We start from the raw sequence: 18,548 nt of genomic DNA on the forward strand, positions 1-18,548 counted from the left end.
CTTTAGATCAGTGCTCCTTTGTACGTTGAATTACTATATATTGTGAATGCCAAAATGATGTATCAAGGATCAAGTAGAAGATACATTGACCGTAGCGCTGGGAGTTTATTCAACAGACCCGTGAAAATAACACTGCTGTTTCTTACTATTAATTTTAGATGACGCAGTCAAAGCTCACTTCTCCTGGCGGCCATTATCGAACGGCCAGCTAAAACACAACCCCGCGCTTACGTCTACAGGTCTCTTCCTGTAGTACGGTAATTAGTATTCTCTCCCTCAAGTGTATCCACAATGATATAACCCACCCTCATTAATTACATGCTGCTCTTTCCCAGCCTCACGGCTATGGAGCTGAGATAAAGAGTCCAAGTCATCATAAAGTAATTAGGGTCCAATAAAAACAATGCGCCGCCAAACCTCATACATATTATCACTGAAAGTCGTACTACAGACGGTTAATGTCAAATCACAATAAAAGCATTTCAATTGCAATAACATGTTCCAGGACCATGTATTCTCTTAACACCATCGGATTTAGAAGCAATGGTCGTATAAAACAAGACAGATCTATTTAAACACAACAGTATTCATGTTATTCCCACAAAATCACATAAAGAAAGGAGACATTAGCAAATACATGTGTATTATCATTTTTCGTCAGGATAACAAAATTTTCTCTCCTTGTTACCACCTCCAGGTTCAGCTTAAGACGGGTCCTCCTTTGGTCAAAAGTTTGTTCCCCCTCTAATGAGTGTGTCACGCGTTGCACACGAGTGGCGGACGGGGTGCACACCCGTGTGCAACGCGTTGCACACGGGTATCACACGCGTGACCAACCCGATGCACACTGGTTGCGTAACGCGTTGCCCATGTGTGTAAGGGGAATGAACTTCTAGGCAGTAGTGTACAAGTATTCTAACAGACAAGTATCCCTACACACAACTTCCACACTTTAGAAATACATACAAGTACCCCTACATACAAGTACCCGTCTATTCAAGTACCTACATACAAGTACCCCTACATACAACTACCCAAACATACAACTACCCCTACATACAAGTACCCCTACATACAAGTACCCCTAGATAGAAGTACCCCTACATACAAGTATTCTCACAGACAAGTACCCCTACATACAAGTATTCTAACAGACAAGTATCCCTATACACAACTTCCACACTTTAGAAATACATACAAGTACCTCTGCATTCCGGTATCCCTACATACAAGTACCTCTACTTACACGTATAACTACGTTCACGTACCCCTACATACAAGTACCTCTACTTACACGTATAACTACATTCAAGTACCTCTACTTACACAGATTACTACATTCAAGCACCCCTACATACAAGTACCTCTACTTACACGTATAACTACATACAAGTACCTCTACTTACACGTATAACTACATACAAGTACCTCTACTTACACGTATAACTACATTCAAGTCTCCCTACATACAAGTACCTCTACTTACACGTATAACTACATTTAAGTAACCCTACATACAAGTACCCCTACTTACACAGATAACTACATACAAGTACCTCTACTTACACGTATAACTACATTCAAGTATCCCTACATACAAGTACCTCTACATACATGTATAACTACATTCAAGTACCCCTACATACAAGTACCTTTACACACACGTATAACTACATTCAAGTACCCCTACATACAAGTACCTCTACTTACATGTATAACTACATTCAAGTACCCCTACAAAGAAGTACCTCTACTCACACGTATAACTACATTCAAGTACCCCTACATACAAGTACCTCTACTTACACGTATAACTACATTTAAGTACCCCTACATACAAGTACCTCTACTTACACGTATAACTACATTCAAGTACCCCTACATACAAGTACCTCTACTTACACGTATAACTACATTCAAGTACCCCTACATACAAGTACCTCTACTTACACGTATAACTACATACAAGTACCTCTACTTACACGTATAACTACATTCAAGTACCCCTACAAAGAAGTACCTCTACTCACACGTATAACTACATTCAAGTACCCCTACATACAAGTACCTCTACTTACACGTATAACTACATTTAAGTACCCCTACATACAAGTACCTCTACTTACACGTATAACTACATTCAAGTACCCCTACATACAAGTACCTCTACTTACACGTATAACTACATTCAAGTACCCCTACATACAAGTACCTCTACTTACACGTATAACTACATACAAGTACCTCTACTTACACGTATAACTACATTCAAGTCTCCCTACATACAAGTACCTCTACTTACACGTATAACTACATTTAAGTAACCCTACATACAAGTACCTCTACTTACACAGATAACTACATACAAGTACCTCTACTTACACGTATAACTACATTCAAGTATCCCTACATACAAGTACCTCTACATACATGTATAACTACATTCAAGTACCCCTACATACAAGTACCTTTACACACACGTATAACTACATTCAAGTACCCCTACATACAAGTACCTCTACTTACATGTATAACTACATTCAAGTACCCCTACAAAGAAGTACCTCTACTCACACGTATAACTACATTCAAGTACCCCTACATACAAGTACCTCTACTTACACGTATAACTACATTTAAGTACCCCTACATACAAGTACCTCTACTTACACGTATAACTACATTCAAGTACCCCTACATACAAGTACCTCTACTTACACGTATAACTACATTCAAGTACCCCTACTTACAAGTACCTCTGCTTACACGTATAAATACATACAAGTACCTCTACTTACACGTATAACTACATTTAAGTACCTCTACAAACAAGTACCTCTACTCACACGTATTACTACATTTAAGTAACCCTACATACAAGTACCTCTACTTACACGTATAACTACATACAAGTACCTCTACTTACACGTATAACTACATTCAAGTATCCCTACATACAAGTACCTCTACATACATGTATAACTACATTCAAGTACCCCTACATACAAGTACCTTTACACACACGTATAACTACATTCAAGTACCCCTACATACAAGTACCTCTACTTACATGTATAACTACATTCAAGTACCCCTACAAAGAAGTACCTCTACTCACACGTATAACTACATTCAAGTACCCCTACATACAAGTACCTCTAGTTACACGTATCACTACATTCAAGTACCCCTACATACAAGTACCTCTACTAACACGTATAACTACATTCAAGTACCCTAAAACACCAGTACCTCTACTTACACGTATAACTACATTGAAATACCCCTACATACAAGTACCTCTACTCACAGGTATAACTACATTGAAATACCCCTACATACAAGTACCTCTACTTACATGTGTAACTACATTGAAATACCCCTACATACAAGTACCTCTACTTACACGTATAACTACATTGAAATACCCCTACATACAAGTACCTCTACTTACATGTGTTACTACATTCAAGTACCCCTACATACAAGTACCTCTACTTACACGTATAACTACATTCAAGTACCCCTACATACAAGTACCTCTACTTACACGTATAACTACATTCAAGTATCCCTACATACAAGTACCTCTATATTCAAGTACCCCTACATACAAGTACCTCTACTTACACGTATAACTACATTCAAGTACCCCTACATACAAGTACCTCTATATTCAAGTCTCCCTACATACAAGTACCTCTACTTACACGTATAACTACATTCAAGTACCCCTACATACAAGTACCTCTACTCACAGGTATAACTTCATTGAAATACCCCTACATACAAGTACCTCTACTTACATGTGTAACTACATTGAAATACCCCTACATACAAGTACCTCTACTTACACGTATAACTACATTGAAATACCCCTACATACAAGTACCTCTACTTACATGTGTAACTACATTCATGTACCCGTACATACAAGTACCTCTACTTACACGTATAACTACATTCAAGTACCCCTACATACAAGTAACTCTACTTACACGTATAACTACATACAAGTACCTCTACTTACACGTATAACTACATTGAAATACCCCTACATACAAGTACCTCCACTTACACGTATAACTACATTCAAGTATCCCTACATACAAGTACCTCTATATTCAAGTACCCCTACATACAAGTACCTCTACTTACACGTATAACTACATTTAAGTACCCCTACATACAAGTACCTCTACTTACACGTATAACTACATACAAGTACCTCTACTTACACGTATAACTACATTGAAATACCCCTACATACAAGTACCTCCACTTACACGTATAACTACATTGAAATACCCCTACACACAAGTACCTCTACTTAGATGTATAACCACATTCAAGTACCCTAAAACACAAGTACCTCTACTTACACGTATAACTACATTGAAATACCCCTACATACAAGTACCTCCACTTACACGTATAACTACATTCAAGTATCCCTACATACAAGTACCTCTATATTCAAGTACCCCTACATACATGTACCTCCACTTACACGTATAACTACATTCAAGTATCCCTACATACAAGTACCTCTATATTCAAGTACCCCTACATACAAGTACCTCTATTTACACGTATAACTACATTCATGTACCCCTACATACAAGTACCTCTACTTACACGTATAACTACATACAAGTACCTCTACTTACACGTATAACTACATTCAAGTCTCCCTACATACAAGTACCTCTACTTACACGTGTAACTACATTGAAATACCCCTACATACAAGTACCTCTACTTACACATATAACTACATTCAAGTACCCCTACATACAAGTACCTCTACTTACACCTATAACTACATTTAAGTACCCCTACATACAAGTACCTCTACTTACACCTATAACTACATTCAAGTACCCCTACATACAAGTACCTCTACTTACACGTATAACCACATTCAAGTACCCCTACATACAAGTACCTCTACTAACACGTATAACTACATTCAAGTACCCCTACATACAAGTACCTCTACTTAGACGTATAACTACATTCAAGTACCCCTACATACAAGTACCTCTACTAACACGTATAACTACATTCAAGTACCTCTAAAACACAAGTACCTCTACTTACACGTATAACTACATTGAAATACCCCTACATACAAGTACCTCTACTAACACGTATAACTACATTCAAGTCTCCCTACATACAAGTACTTCTACTCACAGGTATAACTACATTGAAATACCCCTACATACAAGTACCTCTACTTACATGTATAACTACATTCAAGTACCCCTACACACAAGAATCTCTACTCACAGGTATAACTACATTAAAATACCCCTACATACAAGTACCTCTACTTACATGTGTAACTACATTCAAGTACCCCTACATACAAGTACCTCTACTTATACGTATAACTACATTGAAATACCCCTACATACAAGTACCTCTACTTACATGTGTAACTACATTCAAGTACCCCTACATGCAAGTACCTCCACTCACAGGTATAACTACATTGAAATACCCCTACATACAAGTACCTCTACTTACACGTATAACTACATTCAAGTACCCCTACATACAAGTACCTCTACTTACACGTATAACTACATTCAAGTATCCCTACATACAAGTACCTCTATATTCAAGTACCCCTACATACAAGTACCTCTACTTACACGTATAACTACATTCAAGTACCCCTACATACAAGTACCTCTATATTCAAGTCTCCCTACATACAAGTACCTCTACTTACACGTATAACTACATTCAAGTACCCCTACATACAAGTACCTCTACTCACAGGTATAACTTCATTGAAATACCCCTACATACAAGTACCTCTACTTACATGTGTAACTACATTGAAATACCCCTACATACAAGTACCTCTACTTACACGTATAACTACATTGAAATACCCCTACATACAAGTACCTCTACTTACATGTGTAACTACATTCATGTACCCGTACATACAAGTACCTCTACTTACACGTATAACTACATTCAAGTACCCCTACATACAAGTAACTCTACTTACACGTATAACTACATACAAGTACCTCTACTTACACGTATAACTACATTGAAATACCCCTACATACAAGTACCTCCACTTACACGTATAACTACATTCAAGTATCCCTACATACAAGTACCTCTATATTCAAGTACCCCTACATACAAGTACCTCTACTTACACGTATAACTACATTTAAGTACCCCTACATACAAGTACCTCTACTTACACGTATAACTACATACAAGTACCTCTACTTACACGTATAACTACATTGAAATACCCCTACATACAAGTACCTCCACTTACACGTATAACTACATTGAAATACCCCTACACACAAGTACCTCTACTTAGATGTATAACCACATTCAAGTACCCTAAAACACAAGTACCTCTACTTACACGTATAACTACATTGAAATACCCCTACATACAAGTACCTCCACTTACACGTATAACTACATTCAAGTATCCCTACATACAAGTACCTCTATATTCAAGTACCCCTACATACATGTACCTCCACTTACACGTATAACTACATTCAAGTATCCCTACATACAAGTACCTCTATATTCAAGTACCCCTACATACAAGTACCTCTATTTACACGTATAACTACATTCATGTACCCCTACATACAAGTACCTCTACTTACACGTATAACTACATACAAGTACCTCTACTTACACGTATACTTACATTCAAGTCTCCCTACATACAAGTACCTCTACTTACACGTGTAACTACATTGAAATACCCCTACATACAAGTACCTCTACTTACACATATAACTACATTCAAGTACCCCTACATACAAGTACCTCTACTTACACCTATAACTACATTTAAGTACCCCTACATACAAGTACCTCTACTTACACCTATAACTACATTCAAGTACCCCTACATACAAGTACCTCTACTTACACGTATAACCACATTCAAGTACCCCTACATACAAGTACCTCTACTAACACGTATAACTACATTCAAGTACCCCTACATACAAGTACCTCTACTTAGACGTATAACTACATTCAAGTACCCCTACATACAAGTACCTCTACTAACACGTATAACTACATTCAAGTACCTCTAAAACACAAGTACCTCTACTTACACGTATAACTACATTGAAATACCCCTACATACAAGTACCTCTACTAACACGTATAACTACATTCAAGTCTCCCTACATACAAGTACTTCTACTCACAGGTATAACTACATTGAAATACCCCTACATACAAGTACCTCTACTTACATGTATAACTACATTCAAGTACCCCTACACACAAGAATCTCTACTCACAGGTATAACTACATTAAAATACCCCTACATACAAGTACCTCTACTTACATGTGTAACTACATTCAAGTACCCCTACATACAAGTACCTCTACTTATACGTATAACTACATTGAAATACCCCTACATACAAGTACCTCTACTTACATGTGTAACTACATTCAAGTACCCCTACATGCAAGTACCTCCACTCACAGGTATAACTACATTGAAATACCCCTACATACAAGTACCTCTACTTACACGTATAACTACATTCAAGTACCCCTACATACAAGTACCTCTACTTACATGTGTAACTACATTCAAGTACCCCTACATACAAGTACCTCTACTCACAGGTATAACTACATTGAAATACCCCTACATACAAGTACCTCTACTTACATGTATAACTACATTCAAGTACCCCTACACACAAGAATCTCTACTCACACGTATAACTACATTAAAATACCCCTACATACAAGTACCTCTACTTACATGTGTAACTACATTCAAGTACCCCTACATACAAGTACCTCTACTTATACGTATAACTACATTGAAATACCCCTACATACAAGTACCTCTACTTACATGTGTAACTACATTCAAGTACCCCTACATACAAGTACCTCTACTCACAGGTATAACTACATTGAAATACCCCTACATACAAGTACCTCTACTTACACGTATAACTACATTCAAGTACCCCTACATACAAGTACCTCTACTTACATGTGTAACTACATTCAAGTACCCCTACATACAAGTACCTCTGCTTACACGTATAACTACATTCAAGTATTCCAAAATAGAAGTATCTCCACTTACACGTATAACTACATTCAAGTATCCCTACATACAAGTACCTCTATATTCAAGTACCCCTACATACAAGTACCTCTACACACAAGTACCTCTACTTACACGTATAAGTACATTCAAGTATCCCTACATACAAGTACCTCTACTTTCACGTTTAACTACATTCAAGTACCCCTACATACAAGTACACTACTGCCTAGAAGTTCATTCCCCTTACACGCATGGGCAACGCGTTACGCAACCCGTATGCACCCCGTTCGCCACTCGTGTGCAACGCGTGACACACTTATTACAGGGGGAACAAACTTTTGACCAAAGGAGGACCCGTGTTTAGCTGATTTTGGAGAAAGTAACAAGGAGATATTTTTTTATTTCCTGACGAAAAAAGTTAATACACATATTATTATATGTACTTGCTGATGTCTCATTTTTAGATGTGATATGAGTACTGTTGTGGCTTCTACATGATGTTTTGCGATGGTGTGAGGAGAGTACATGATCCTGTTAAATGTTAGTGCGGTCTCTTTGTCTGAGCTCCATAGCCATGGCGCTGGGAAAGGGCAGCATTTAATTAATGAGAGTAGGTTATATCATGGAGGATACACTTTGGGGAGAGGGTTCTACTAATTACCGTACCACAGGAAGAGACCTATAGACGTGAGCGCGGGGTTGTGTATCAGATGGCCTTTGCATAAAGGCCGCCATGAGAGGTAAACATTGAGTGTTGTTTTCACGGGCTTGTTGAATAAAATCCCAGCGCTACTGTCAATATATCTTCTACTTACGATTTACGATATGTATTGTTTCAACGTACATTGATGGTTTACTAGCCATATCTTTTAGAGTATTTGTCAATTGTGTTGAGCTTACAAGCAATAATTGTAATTTGTGGTTTACATGCCAAATTAAAACATGAAGTAAGTACGATAGTAAATAATTATATTCAAATTGCATTAAAATACAATGATACATATGTAACCCTAAAGCCTGTGTTCCACATTCAGAGCCAGGAGGAAAAATTATAAAACAAAGGGAAGAACTTTTCCCTTACTTTAATGTAGAGACATCATCTGAATGTGACTATATATGTAAATCTTACAATACTGTACTTATCTTCACGAATTATTAACAAGATGGGCAGAAGGTTCACGGAGACGAAGGCTATAGATACAATACCATATTAGATTTTTTAGATGATAAAAATTATTTGATAATAAATTCAGTTATTGATGTCTAAAAACCGATTTGCTATATTAATAAACATTTCAAGATAAAATTCAAATCAAATTTGTGATATAAATTCATTCTTTGGTATCCATACAAAAATGTATATGCGTCAGTATGGTTTATCAACACATGCATAACACTTATTCACGCTTGGTGTGGCAGACTGAAAATAGAACATTATGATAGCGTCAGCAGGGATAATAGAAGTCATAAGACACAACTTTATTTGCTTTTCTGGCTATAGACCATGGTATATGAAGATGTTTCACATGTTTAAGTTAATAGATTATTAACAACAATACAGATCAAATATTGTGTTCAATGAAAGAAAACGTTGATATATTTTTAACACACTTATTTTTGTACTTTTAAACAAACTGTGACTTAAAGACATTTTCGCTTATTGTAATAACATCAAGGTAAAACACTATATCTATCTCTGAAATCCACGAGCATAGTTGCTGCCAAACATAAGAACATAAGGGCGGCCATTTTTGGAGTGTAGAGCGTAGCTCAATTTGATTAAAGATTTATTTACAATTTGATTAACTATAATACAATTAATATTAAAATTTATTCATGCCCAGTTAACAAGTTATCAGTGAGATAGTATATAAATACTGGGAACGGTGAACAACTTCATTGTAAATAGACAAATGCACCTGTGAATGGTCAAGGATTTAAATACCGAGTGAAACAAAGACGAGGTGCCAGCCTACACTGGAAATGCTGTATGCTGCATGTCCAGCCTGCATCAACACCTCTAGTGATCTATTCGTGATTCCGAGCCTTGCGCATAACCATTGTCAAGACCCGATTGAGTGACCTCCTTCCATCAACGTGAAAGGATTACCCACAGAGAAAGAAAGGATTAAAATCCTAAAGATATCCTATCCACATGGCATAAGCACTCAAAACCAATTTGCTCTAATAGTAAACTATCACCTTTGGTATCCCCAACAATACTCACCATGGTCATTGGGCAAATGTAAAAATCACAAACCCTAACGAGATTCTGTCTACATGGTCACACCCAGTGATTGTGAAGATCTCAAATTCTATCAACAATGAGACAACATGTTAATATTCATTTCAAATATCCTCTTAGAGTAAGTGATAAATGTCCCATACATTCAAGTACCTACAGCCAAGTGCCCGTACATGCACCTACCTGCATATACATGTACTCCTACAAACATGTACTCCTCCATACAAGTACCTCTGCATACAAGTACCTCTACAAACAAGTACCGCTACATTCAAGTACCCATACATACACGTATCCACATATACAAGTACTCCTAGATACAAGTACCTCTACAAACAATTTCCCCTACATCCAAGTACCGCTACATTCAAGTACCACTACATACAAGTACTGCTACATTCAAGTAACCCTACAAACACATATCCACATATAGATGTACTCCTACATACAAATACCTCTACATTCAAGTACCTCTACATACACGTATCCACATATACATGTACTCCTACATACAAATATCTCTACATACAAGTACCTCTACATACACGTATCCTTTCAAACACATACCCCTACATTCAATTACCCCTACGTAACAGTCAGGAAATAGTTATGGTAGTAAACCTCTTCTTCCCAAACATTGTCTTCCTTAACATCACACACTTAAAGAAAGGAACATTGCACTAGTGGGAGTTGTTCTAGGATGTTTTGTTTTAGTTTTCAGCAGGTGCGTGCTCCTTTGTGAACTGTACTTCAAACACTCGCTGTGTGGAGAGACGTCGAGGTGGTGCAGTCTGTGTTGAGGGTAAGACTCCTTTAATGACCAAGACATGACAAGACAAGACCTAATGTGAAACATTCACTAGATCACTATTACATGTAATATATAGGGTGAGGGTGTCGGTGAGGGTGTCGATGATGGTGAGGGTGAGGCTGCAGATAAGGGTGAGGGTTACGATGACAGTGAGGATATAGCTGAGGGTGAGGTGTAAATGTAGCTGAGGATGAGGGTGAGGGTGAAGGTATCGATGAAGATGATGGTGTAGATAAGGGTGATGTGTAGTTGAGAAGGAGGGTGTAGGTGTTAGGGTGTAGATTAGGGTGAGGGTATAGTTTATGGTGGTGGTATATGGAAGATGAGGGCGTTAGTGAGAATGGAGATGCAGCTAAAGGTGAGGATGAAGGCGATAGTGTGTGTGTGTGTGTGAGGGGGGGGGGGGGGTAACTGAGAGTGGTGGTGTCGCTAAGAGTGGAGGGGTTGCTAATAGTGGAGGTGTCGCTGAGAGTGGAGGGGTTGCAGAGAGCAGAGATGTCGCTGAGAGTGGAGGGGTCTCTTATAGTAGAGGGGTTGCTGAGAGTGGAGGGGTCTCTTATAGTAGAGGGGTTGCTGAGAGTGAAGGAATAGCTGAGAGTGGAGTAGTCGCTGAGAGAGTAGGGGTTGCTGAGAGTGGAGGAGTTGCTGAGAGTGGAGGCGTTGCAGAGAGTAGAGGGGTTGCAGAGAGTGGAGGGGTTGCTGAGAGTGGAGGGGTTGCAGAGAGTGGAGGGGTTGCTGAGAGCGGAGGGGTTGCTGAGAGTGGAGGCGTTGCTGAGAGTGGAGGCGTTGCAGAGAGTAGAGGGGTTGCTGAGAGTGGAGGTGTCGCTGAGAGTGGAGAGGTTGCAGAGAATGGAGGGGTTGCTGAGAGTGGAGGTGTCGCTGAGAGTGGAGAGGTTGCAGAGAATGGAGGAGTTGCTGAGAGTGGAGGGGTTGCAGAGAGTAGAGAGGTTGCTGAGAGTGGAGGTGTAGCTGAGAGTAGAGAGGTTGCAGAGAATGGAGGAGTTGCTGAGAGTGGAGGCGTTGCAGAGAGTAGAGGGGTTGCTGAGAGTGGAGGTGTCGCTGAGAGTGGAGAGGTTGCAGAGAGTGGAGGGGTAGTTGAGAGTGGAGGGGTAGCTGAGAGTGGAGGAGTTGCTGAGAGTGGAGGCGTTGCAGAGAGTAGAGGGGTTGCTGAGAGTGGAGGTGTCGCTGAGAGTGGAGGCGTTGCTGAGAGAGGAGGCGCTGCAGAGAGTAGAGGGGTTGCTGAGAGTGGAGGTGTCGCTGAGAGTGGAGAGGTTGCAGAGAATGGAGGAGTTGCTGAGAGTGGAGGGGTTGCAGAGAGTAGAGAGGTTGCTGAGAGTGGAGGTGTAGCTGAGAGTGGAGAGGTTGCAGAGAATGGAGGAGTTGCTGAGAGTGGAGGAGTTGCAGAGAGTAGAGGGGTTGCTGAGAGTGGAGGTGTCGCTGAGAGTGGAGAGGTTGCAGAGAGTGGAGGGGTAGCTGAGAGTGGAGGGGTTGCTGAGAGTGGAGGAGTTGCTGAGAGTGGAGGGGTAGCTGAGAGAGGAGGGGTTGCTGAGAGTGGAGGAGTTGCTGAGAGTGGAGGTGTCGCTGAGAGCGGAGAGGTTGCAGAGAGTGGAGGGGTTGCTGAGAGTGGAGGGGTAGCTGAGAGTTGAGGGGTTGTTGAGAGCGGAGGGGTAGCTGAGAGTGGAGGTGTCACTGAGAGTGGAGGGGTCACTGAAAGTGCAGATGTTGCTGAGAGTTACGGTCCAGTGTAGAGTAATGGGGCAGCTGAAAGTGAAAGTGTCGTTGAAATGGATGACGTAGCCGAGGGGGATGGTTGAGCTGAGAATATCATATTTGAGAGTGAAGGTTGAGTAAGGGTGTGGTAGAGGGTAAAGGTGCAAGTGTGGGTGACAGCGGAGACGAGGGTAGGGGTGTTGGTTGCGGTTATGGTACCGCTGCGTGTGAAGGTGTACATGAGAAGAGAGATTAGACGAGGGTGAGGGTGTAGATAAGGATGAGGGTGCACACGGGTGTGACGATTTAGGTGAGGATGAGGGTGTAGACGAGGGTGAGGTGTAGACGAGGGTGAGGGTGTAGGCGAGGTCTATAGTGTAAATGAGGGTGAGGGTGCAGACGGGTGTGACGGTGTAGATGAGGATGAGGGTATAGATGAGGGTGAGGGTATAGATGAGGGTGAGGGTATAGATGAATGTGAGGGTATAGATGACGATGAAGGTATAGATGAAGGTGAGGGTATAGATGAGGGTGAGGGTATAGACGAGGGTGAGGGTATAGATGAAGGTGAGGGTATAGATGAGGGTGATGGTATAGATGAAGGTGAGGGTATAGATGAGGGTGATTGTATAGATGAAGGTGAGGGTATAGATGAGGGTGAGGGTATAGATGAGGGTGATTGTATAGATATAGGTGGGGGTATAGATGAGGGTGAGGGTATAGATGAAGGTGAAGGTATAGATGAAGGTGAGGGTATAGATGAGGGTGAGGGTATAGATGAGGGTGATGGTATAGATGAAGGTGAGGGTATAGATGAGGGTGATTGTATAGATGAAGGTGAGGGTATAGATGAGGGTGAGGGTATAGATGAAGGTGAGGGTATAGATGAGGGTGATGGTAAAGATGAAGGTGGGGGTATAGATGAGGGTGAGGGTATAGATGAGGGTGAGGGTATAGATGAGGGTGAGGGTATAGATGAGGGTGAGGGTATAGATGAGGGTGATGGTATAGATGAAGGTGAGGGTATAGATGAGGGTGATGGTATAGATGAAGGTGAGGGTATAGATGAGGGTGATGGTAAGATGAAGGTGAGGGTATAGATGAGGGTGAGGGTATAGATGAGGGTGATTGTATAGATATAGGTGGGGGTATAGATGAGGGTGAGGGTATAGATGAAGGTGAGGGTATAGATGAGGGTGATGGTATAGATGAAGGTGAGGTTATAGATGAGGGTGATTGTATAGATATAGGTGGGGGTATAGATGAGGGTGAGGGTTTAGAGGCCCTGAAACATCAATGGTATATAATCATTTTCAACATGATGTTAGTCTGGGGCTATATTTAAGTTCCTTTGCCGCATTTTTAATTTCTTAAATGTTTTACTTAATAGTTGGCAATCTTACACTTTTTTTCTGTTAAAATTATTGCTGAGTTATAATTTTTTGCGTTAAAAAAATTATAGAAAGTGTCGAAATATGGCATTAAGGCAATTGATTGTGGCTTTATTTTTATTGATAAACTTTGAGGTTTTTTCTTGGTGAATGTTTTAGATTTTCCCGAAGCATCTTATTTAATTAATTTACTGTTGTATAAATGCTTTCAACACTTTTCCATTGGCTTTAGCATATTGCTGATTTAAACACCTCATTTAGTACACTATGGTATTTCTTCAGACGTTTCATTGAGTTATGACATTACATTCTTCAGTCTTTTCTTAACCTGGGATTACTTTTCTCTTCAATAATTCTAAGGGTTCCATATCATTTGCGTACAGCCGACATCAGCTTTATACAATTGCGTCACACCGGCTGGTATTTTTTGAAAAATGTGCTTTTAAGGCCATTCAGAGCAGAGAAACTGGGTGACACAGAAGATTTCTGTACGTGTTGGATATCTATGTTGGTTCTTTTTGCTTACATCATTTTGGCTTTTGACATTCTTTGATATTATAAGCTATTTTTTCCTAAACTGGGAATATATAGGAACTTAAATTAAACGTCACAGGGCAATGTACGTCTGATTACATAGATGAGAAGTTAATTATATATACGTCCAAAAAAAAGGGGTAAAAGCAATAATGATCATGTGGTATATCTATAATAATAGTATCTATACATGTTGATTATCCAATTATTTAATCTTTACGGTGGTTCTACCATTGCATATTTGTATTTTGTGGCATATACACACCCAAGACTACGAACACTGTCAGTGTACAGCGTGGGTGTACGTTCAGCCACAGTGGGAGAACCATCAAATCTGATGTAAAGGAGTTAAATAAATAAGTCTTTACATTTCCCACAAGCATTGGCTTCTTGCCACATTGTTTCGAAGTTATACTCTAAAACTTGTAATAGGAAAGCAGTTTAAACATACAGATTCTAGTGCGGTAGAAAACAAAGAGGATAGAGCATCTGCCCAGCGAGCGGAAGGGTGGGGGTCCCACCTGGCCACGTCATACAAAACAACATTGAAAGATGGTACTTGTTGTTACCCTGCCTGCCGTCGGCATTAAGGGGCTGGAACTAGGACTGGTCGGCTCAGAGTCATTATATCGAATCTGAGTGGAGTATTCATGAAAACCTGTGGCATGGTATCTCAGTGGGCTAGCAGTAGAGCATCGGCATAAGTCCGGACTAGCACATGAAGCCACACACACACACACACGGACACACATTTTCATTATCTTGAAATTTAAAGTTAAAAGTATGTATCTTGAAATTTCAAGATAATAAGTGGAAATTTGAAGACAAAAAGTTAAATCTTAAAATTTCAGCTTATCATCATGAAATTTCAACTAAGTATGTGTATCTTGACATTTCAACTTAGTTAATTGAAGATTATCATAGTATCTTAAAATTTTAAAATATTAATTTGAAATTTCAAGATAAAATCATAAACTTATTACATTGAAATTTCAAGATAATTGTCTTCCAATTTCAGCTTCGTATGCATCATGAATTTGCAAGTTAGTATCTAGATATTTGAAGAAAGAAATATAAAAACAAGTGGCCCTAAAGAGGCGAGTGGCGATGTTAGATCATCATATGTTACCCTTGATGTTACCTCGTCTGTTCACTTTTCCATCAGAAGTCACTACCACCACTATGACAACTACCACAGCTCCCACATCTACGAATACGACTACAATGTGTTCTACCACAGAAAAGCAGTCAAAGGGTAGGTGCAACTGGACAAGCCTCGTGTGTGCCACTGTCATTATGTCGGTTTCTATTACTGTAATAATTTTACAAAGTGCAAACTATACACATCCAACAAAAATAGCAATTGAAAACGTAATAGGAATTTAATATATTCTGTATCGCATTCTGGAAGCTGTGTAAATAATAGTAAACTTGTTCAAACAATATGTGTTATTGGGACACAGTTTAATATATAGATTTACTTCTGCTATGATGTGACTGGCGATGTTAGATCATAATATTCTACCACTGTTATAAATTTTCACTTATGATTTATTTTTCACTATGTTCAGTGGTGAGCAGGCCTTTCTTTTATTTACATTTTAACATTCAATTTTCACTGTTTTGCTAAACATTTACTTAAGTTCGCTAAGCATATCACATATATAGATAATCTCTCCCAAGTGTCTTTTGATATCAAATATATCAACTAATGTTGATATATTTGATATCAAAAGACACGAGGGTGTGATTCTATTTATCATCCAACATCATTCTTCCAACTTTTTTCAGTTTCTAGACTGTATTAAGCAGTGTCTTAAGAGTTAAAAGCACTACAAACAGCTTCAGTAGCAGAGCCATTAGTGATGTCATTTGATTGTGACGTCATGGTAACCAAGCCATATCTCTTACGGGAGCCAGTTCTGGATGATAAATATTTATGTCATCCAGTGATCACGTTATTGGTCTATTCTTGCAGTTCCACAAACATACGTTGGGTGTTACGAAGATCGAGCGATCCGTGTACTTCAACATGACCAGAAAATGGACCGTACATACATGACATTTGAAGCCTGCAAACAACGCTGCTACGGACAACACTACACCTATTTCGGAATCGAGGTAGACAAAGATACAATTGAATAGATTAAAACAGTCAACAACTCACGTGCCATTAATCGTGTATAACATTATTGTTACATTTTTCAAATCAGTTGAAATAGCGATTATCACTTACTGATTTTGAAATCAAGCAGGCTCAATGCGATAGTTGACCAAGGCAATGAACATTACACCAGCAAATGTACCTAGCACGATACCGAGACGAGCATGTGAAAGCTTTTTTATACCTCAAATTAAAGTTTATTCAATGAAAAAAAAACTATTTCTATTTATCATCTATTTTCAAATAAGAACCATCCATGTGGTCCTACAATACTATAACATGAGAAATTGAAAATGTCCACATATTCAATATTGATTATTCCTCACGTAGAACAGTTCGAATGATAACCGATTTAATATAATATCAATTTGAGGCAAGATCCTGGTTAGCTAAGTTATGGAACATGGCTACCAATGGCAAGCAAAGTATGTATCAGTACAGGTACACATGGTATTAAGGTAAGGATGTTTTATCTATTCAGTAGTAACGATGCAAACACTATTGACATAAGCCTCATCAGAATGCTTTCCCCAAGAATATTTGTTTGCCACAGTTCCAACTTTGTCATGTGTGGATACCAAATGGACAGGATGGAAGGCTGTAACGACTTAATAGATTTCTTTTCATGGACCAGTACATCAGACCAGTAGATCAGATTAGTACATCAGAGAAGTACATCTGACCAGTACATCAGACAAGTAGATCAGATTAGTACATCAGAGAAGTACATCTGACCAGTACATATGGCCACTATGTCAGACCATTTCGTCATAACAAAACATCAGTAAATGCCGGATAGTAACCACGAGATATTCAGATTTCTGCTTCTGGCAACCTGCAGAATTTTAACATGAGATGTTTTTTTCTGACATGGACGAGCACCACACTTCCAGTGTGTCTATTCCTCCTTTAGAATTTCAGGCTCAGACATATACGTCAGGTTATCGAGGCTTTGGTGTTGGTTCCTCAAAATAAGCACTGACATTCAGTAATGCACATGCTGCTTCTGATTACAGGTTGGTGAAGAATGCTACTGTGGTAATGTCATCAAAGATGGGTACGGCAAGAAACCTGACTGTGAATGCCACCTGCCATGTACTGGTGACAAATCTAAATTCACGATGTGTGGAGGACACTGGAGGATATCCATCTATAAGAAAGATTAGTGGAAAACGGAGTTATCTTTGTTGTCTGATATTGCTGAGGTGCCACCGAGGTTCATGTTTGTTGTCTAATTTTGTTTCGATGGAATTCAATAAATTCCATTATCACTTCAGATTTCTGAATACAAATTGGGAATTGTCCCAACCTTCCTGTGTCACTGTCACATAAGCACTATCGTTATTATTTCTGACTTCACTCTCATACATATGTCAGAAAACAATGTCTTGATGTAAGTCGCGATCGACGATACGTAACAAGATAAGGATGCTGTGTTATTACATAATTATATCTTCTGTGGCGATGCAACTGTGACAGCTGGACAACAAACTTCACGGAACTCGGTGGGTTTGATGGATGTTTCCATCTTACGTCACCATAGCCTGCTGTGTAGGTGTCATTGTTCGGTCTGACATGTAAACGC

General features: G+C 39.3%; 1 protein-coding gene across 1 annotated transcript in view; it reads left to right on the top strand.

Moving 5' to 3' along the window:
- LOC125383538 (hyphally regulated cell wall protein 3-like) overlaps positions 1–18,129 on the top strand; it is a 35,427-nt gene extending 17,298 nt beyond the window's left edge. Inside the window, exons 2-5 of the mRNA XM_048401888.1 lie at positions 11,241–11,331; positions 11,651–12,805; positions 13,292–13,962; positions 17,980–18,129. Coding sequence (XP_048257845.1) covers positions 11,241–11,331; positions 11,651–12,805; positions 13,292–13,962; positions 17,980–18,129 — 2,067 coding nt within the window. The remainder of the gene's footprint in view (positions 1–11,240; positions 11,332–11,650; positions 12,806–13,291; positions 13,963–17,979) is intronic.
- The last annotated feature ends 419 nt before the right edge of the window (positions 18,130–18,548 follow it).

This window comes from Haliotis rufescens, unplaced genomic scaffold (genome assembly GCF_023055435.1).
Source record: "Haliotis rufescens isolate VD_foot unplaced genomic scaffold, xgHalRufe1.0.p SCAF_24, whole genome shotgun sequence".
NCBI lineage: Eukaryota > Metazoa > Mollusca > Gastropoda > Lepetellida > Haliotidae > Haliotis > Haliotis rufescens.